The sequence below is a fragment of the Tupaia chinensis genome, unplaced genomic scaffold (genome assembly GCF_000334495.1).
Source record: "Tupaia chinensis unplaced genomic scaffold, TupChi_1.0 Scaffold000288_2, whole genome shotgun sequence".
Taxonomy (NCBI): Eukaryota; Metazoa; Chordata; class Mammalia; order Scandentia; family Tupaiidae; genus Tupaia; species Tupaia belangeri.
Genome location: NW_006159773.1, coordinates 3088996 through 3094950, shown reverse-complemented (window position 1 = coordinate 3094950; position 5955 = coordinate 3088996). Strand labels below are relative to the sequence as shown.

The window sequence follows — 5955 nt, the reverse complement described above, 5'->3', positions numbered from 1 at the left end:
TAGTTATGTAGGATGTTATAGGAACAATTAAATAGTTTCTTCAAATACTCAATAGTATAAAAAGGGAGAGGTGGGAATGATTCTAGATTGAAAGAGACTAGCTGAGATGTAAGAACTAAATGTGTGGACCTTGTTTTGATCTTGATTTAAACCAGTTGAAAGACATTTTTGAAATAATTGGGCCAAATTTCAATATGGACTGGATATAAGATGATACCAAAGAATTAATACTTTTGTAAGGTTTTGTAAGAGGTGATAATGTCATTGTGGTTATATAATTAAAAATGTCTATAATTTTTAGACTTTGATACTGAAGCATGCAGGGATAAAATAATGTTTGGAGTATAAAGTATTTCCCAAAAAAGCCATCATGAAGGTTGACAAACTATTATAACATTGAATTTGACTGATATATAATGGAGGTTCACTGCATTATTCTCTTTACATTTGGGTATATTTGGAATATTTTATTATAAAAATATTTAACATTATAAGTGATAACCAGGAAATAAAGATGTGTATATAAGATAGTCCATTGAACTTTGAAAGAAAAGTAGTATCTTGTTTAATAAACAAGAGTCCATGAAAATTTTATTTAGAAGTTTCTTGAAAGTTTGTACCATGTTTTCTTTTTTTTGGAGAGGTTTTTGCTATAGGGTGTGTGTGCTTGCCAGAAAGAGAGAGAGAAGTGATAAATCACCCCCCTCCCACCCCTATAATGGCAATGCTGCAATCCCTTCTCTTCTCGGGATTTTGGGTGGGCAAGTTTAAGCCACTGGGTCCGAGACTCGAATCACAGTCGACTACATGGGAGTCCAGCGACATAGCCATTAGGCCATCTGCTGGTCCCTGTGTTTTCTTTGTTAAAATTCACTAAAACTTACTTGAGTTTCAGTCTGCAGTTGTCCGATTAGTGACAGAGTCTTAACAGCAATAAAACAGACCTACGATTTCAAACAAACAAAAAAGTTAGCAAAAATTCCATGTGACATAAAATTATATCTTTCTTTAACTTACTGATTGAAAAATTTTAGCAGCTTTTAAAGGTTGGTGTAAAATGTGATTTCCAAGTTCAGCATCTAATTCAGCAATGTCAGAGGGATTTATTAAAATATTGAATCGATAGACAGCATAACTTTGCTTTGAATCTGTAAAAATACAAATGCAGAAGTCAGAATAGTTATATGCAGGAATTTAAAGTTTCTAAAGTACAGTCACCTTCACTGAACATACCGTTATAGTACTTGCAATCATCTATAAACTTTTGGAGACCTCCGCTTCTATCAAGATAGATAAGGGCTGCCTCTTTCATTTGTAGATTTGACATATTCTCCCGGTTAATGATTCTTCTCTATTACTAATTGACTAAACCACGGTAAAGACTACAGATGATGACACTCAGAAAGGATGAGAAAACCTAGAAATAAAATAAATTTTACTTTTCAAGAACTCTAATAAAACTTCACAAACTATTTAACTTAAATTGAGAGTGAAATAAAAGTAGGAAGAATTTCCAATTTTGGCTCAGTCTCTGTGACATAGCTGAAGTAGTCCAAGACTGCAGAGCTGGAAGCCACATGCCAGCAGAAGCTTGAGTCTCTGGCCTGGTTAGTCTGAAAACACCAGGTATAATGTTGTTGACGAGTCCTGTGGAGAGTACTTCTCTCTCCTTTCTCTCTTGCACATGCATGCACATGCTGCATCGTAAATAATAAAAATATAACTTCTAGCTTTGAAAAATTCCTATCCAAAGGGGAACACAACTTTGTATTCTTTTGCCAAATAACATTGTTATCAACATGTGGTTATGTGATCCTACACAGGATGACTAATGTAAGAACAGGAGCCTCAAATATCTCTTTACAGAGTCCTTATTTCAAAAAATGCTTGTTGGAATAAATAATATCAAATGATGAGGTTCACTTGACCATGTTCTTTAAAAAGTAAACATGGTGGGCTGCGAGTGATGTGGTGATTAAAGATGCTGGATTCCCATATAACAGACTGTGGTTCAAGTCCCAAATCTGGCGACTTGCTCTCTCCCTTTTCCTTTTTCTCTGTCTCTCTGGTCAAATGAAAAAATACTAGTAACAACAAATGGAATTAAATAAATAAATATGTTTTTAAAAGTAAAAAATGGTAAAAGTTGCTTCATACATTCAGTTTAAGTAATAAAATGGTGCACTAACTTTGGAAATCTGAGAATCTGTTTCTAATCCCAGCATTTCTTGGTTACTGTGGGAAAATCATCTGATCTCTTCGCTCAGTATCTTTATTTGCAGGAAATGAAAGGATTGTATTAAGTGATTGATTAAATGATTAAAATCCTGTTTTAATTATTGTGTCATTTCCCAATATAAAACATTAAACACAGTAATAAGTAGAGAGTAGAATATATAAAACTAATTTAAAGACAACAAACACTAATTAGAAATTATATACAGTATGCCAGGAATTGTAATAGGTACTAGGAATAAAATGATTGAGATTGGATCTGCCTTCAAGAAGCTGCCAATTTAGAGATGTTACAAGCCATGACTAATTTATTCATTTGTTACCAATTATTTATTTGTCATCTATGATATATTGAATACGACTATCCTAGGTGCTGAGATACAAGGATGAATAAAATGTGATTTCTAACCTTCAAAATGATAATAGTGAGGGAAGACAGAGATGTAAATAATTACACAACTTTAGTACTACTCTAGAAATTTTGATATACTAGGGAGTATGGGAGGAACGTATGTATTTCACAAAATTGGGTGTTACCCTGGTGTTCTGGTAACAATATTTTCTATGGTTTAAAAGTTTGACTGAATACAATGGGGGTCATAGAGAAGAAGCTAAGTACTCTTTTTTTTTTTTTTTTTTGGTTTGGAGAGGTTTTTTTTGCTATTGGGCATGTGCACTCACCAGAAAGATAGAGAAAGAGAGAAAGAAAGCAAGAAATCACCCCCCCCCCAGGGGGGTGGGCCACAACGAAATCACCCCCCCCCCCAGGGGGGATGGCCACAACTCAATCCCTTCTCCTCCATTCTCCTCTCGGGACCTTGGGCACACACGCACACCTGCCTGGCATGAGTTTAAGCCAGCGGGTCCGGGACTCGAACTGTGGTTGACTACATGGTAGTCCAGCGACATACGGCTAAGTTGAGTACAGCCATTACGCTAACTGCTGGTACCCTTTTTAAAATTTTTAAATTGGTAGAGGGTGTGTGCACTCTCCAGGGTGAGAGAAAAGGAGAAGCAACCCTCTCCCCCTTCAGTAGGGCATAGTCAAGCTGCTATCCCTTTTCCTCTATTTCGCCATCCTGTCCTGGTTTTGGGTACACAGACACAAGCACCAGGTGTTTTTCAAGCCACAGGGCAGGGTTTCCCACCAGGGTCAGCCACACAGGATCTGACTCCCTTAACTACTAGGCTACAGAGGTAGCCCATGAATTCTACTTCAATGGTGACACTTTATTGGTGAATATTTTATAAATTGGAGGAGTGGTTAGGAGAAGGAGAAAGTGTGCCAAAGATTATCCCTCCCCCCCCCCAATTATCCTATTTAATTGGGTCCACAGTCCTGTGACCCAGAATTCAACCTGCTTTTCAAATAAAAGTAATCAAAACGGTCCTTTTTGCTTTCACATAGGGTGAAACTTCAGAATTTTTCTGTGGCCTTAAGTACAATGATCTTAAAGTGTGTATTGTGTTCAGGATACCACATCTCTGCTTCATTCGACCATTGGGTTTCTGGAGCTTAATGAAGAGAAATTATTGATAATGAAATGGTTGGGTGAGCTGGGATTATGAAAGCCTTGATGTCCACGATGATTCTATAGACAGGGGGAAGGGGAGTGAGATGGTCAGAATTTTATGGTGGGAATTTGTGCCTACTGCCAGTGAGGAAATGGTTACAAGAGCTGAAAAATTGTTAATCAGTTCTTAACTATTGCAATATTCCCAAGAGATGGGGGTTCTGAAATGAAATGGGGAAAAGATGGGTTCTAGAATTTTGAAGACTTCGTACTGAACTTGGTGATCAGTCTGTACAATACGAGGGGAAGGGGTAGTCAACACTTCAGTGGGTTCTAAATTAAGAGTGTGAATGGATGCTGGGGGGGTGGGGGGGGAGAAGGAAACGCGGAGCCCTGGAAGAAGCGGAAGGCTACGAGGAAGAGTTCATTTGAGATATCCTGACCTCGAGAGGCTTGGGACGCTCAGGCAGATTTTATAGAAGCAGGAAGGCCACGCAAGCCAAGCCGAAGTTGAGTAGAGCCAAAGAGCTAGAGCCCCGGTCTGGGGTCACCATGGAGCGCCAAAGTCTGGGGACGGGTGCACTTTCAAGGAAAGGGATTAAGTGCAGGAAAAGACAGGGAGGCCTGGGGAAAGGATAAAATTCCCCATCTCCCCACGCGCTAAACAATGCGTGCTGGTTCTCCCAGGCCTAGAGAGGATCGCGTCTTCCCTCCAGGCCGGCCATCGCCAGGTGGCCACGTAGGAAGGCACCTCACGACCTGACGGGATGAAAGCGAATCCGGCCTCACGCGCCGGGCTCTAGAACCTCGCTCACCCACTGCAGCAACGCCCGGTATTGCGAACCCCAGCACAGGGGCGCTTTGTCACCCTCTGGCACCCACCAAGCACAGCCGGCCTCGCGCCGCCTCGAGCGCCTGTGGCGCTGGCCTCGCGCGCATGCGCACACTACTGGCGACCGTTGGGACGCGCGGGGGCTTCTGGGAAGGCCGGCGCCCACTGGCTCCAGAGGAGCTAACCGGCGGATCTGTCCCCACCTCTAATTTCTTCACTCTTGCTCCTTCCTGCCAAGGCAAGGCAGAGAGGGCTGCCTCACAGGGCAAGGGTATTTGCTTAGGGGGCCAGCCAGGAATGGTGGTCAACTGGTTATATCCCACATGGCCGTGTGGTTCGAGTCCCGGGGTGTGTGAGAGCGTCCCCAAAGTTCCTAGAGGACGTAGAGGAGAAGGGATTGCCTGGTCATCCCCCTGGGGGGAGGGGGGGGTGCTTTCCCAGTTTCTCTCCCCTTCTGACTAGCCTAGGTGCCCTACAGCAAACTGGGAAAAAAGGAAAAAGAAGTTGTTGTTGGTGGGAATGCAAAACGGCATGGTCCAAAATTTGAGGGACTAAGCATAGTTACCTTACGACTTAGCAGTTTCGTCCTACGAACACGTAGGAAACGTGTTCATCCCAAAACTTAACAACTATAGTATTATTCCTAATAGCCCCAAGGTGGAAACCTCAATGTCCAACAAAGTAGTGTAGCTGTAGGGTTACCCATTATTTGGACACGAAGTGGAACGAAACATTAATACATGCTACAACATGGGTGAACCTTTCACTGCAGAAAGCAGGCCGCGTGTTGTATAATTTCATTTATTTGAAATATCCAGAATTGGCAAAGCTATAGAAAATAGATCAGTGCTTGCTCAGGGCTGGGAGTAACAGACTGCTAATGGGTGTTTTTTTGCACTGGTGAGTGGTCTCACTAGGAGGCAGGGGAGAAAGTGAGAAATCACCCCCTGGGAATGGCCATGCCAAAATCCCTTTTCTAGTTTCCTCTTGGGATTTTGAGCACACACATGTGACCAGCTTGTTTTTCAAGCTGCGGGAGTACAGGACTTGAATCATACAGTTGGCCATGTGGGATCCAACACCTTAACCTCCATGTCACCTGCTTTCTAGGGATTTCTTTTTTAGTTTGCTATAGGGTGCAGGCATTTACTGGAGACAGAGACAGAGAGAGGAAACCCCCCCCTACACCCAATCCCTTCTCCATTATCCTCTTGGGAATTTTGGGCACACGTGCTTAGTGTGTTTTCTAAGCCTCTGGGTCTGGAACTCCAACCACTCAGCATGTGGTATCTAGCAACCTAAGTCACGGGCTAGCCCCATAGTACTTTTATTATTTTTTTGAAGTGTTTTGCTAAAAGGCATGTGTGCTCAATG

General features: G+C 41.9%; 1 protein-coding gene and 1 long non-coding RNA gene across 2 annotated transcripts in view; one reads left to right on the top strand and one right to left on the bottom strand.

The window, feature by feature from the left end:
• The window catches only part of MCMDC2 (minichromosome maintenance domain containing 2), a 76749-nt gene extending 75240 nt beyond the window's left edge, over nt 1-1509 (bottom strand). Inside the window, exons 1-3 of the mRNA XM_027772620.1 lie at nt 1234-1509; nt 1018-1148; nt 885-944 (exon numbers count right to left, since the gene is read on the bottom strand). Coding sequence (XP_027628421.1) covers nt 885-944; nt 1018-1148; nt 1234-1327 — 285 coding nt within the window. The 5' untranslated portion in view covers nt 1328-1509. The remainder of the gene's footprint in view (nt 1-884; nt 945-1017; nt 1149-1233) is intronic.
• Nucleotides 1-5955, top strand: part of LOC102480826 (uncharacterized) — a 27550-nt gene that overhangs the window by 7060 nt on the left and 14535 nt on the right. The gene's annotated exons all lie outside the window — the stretch shown is intronic.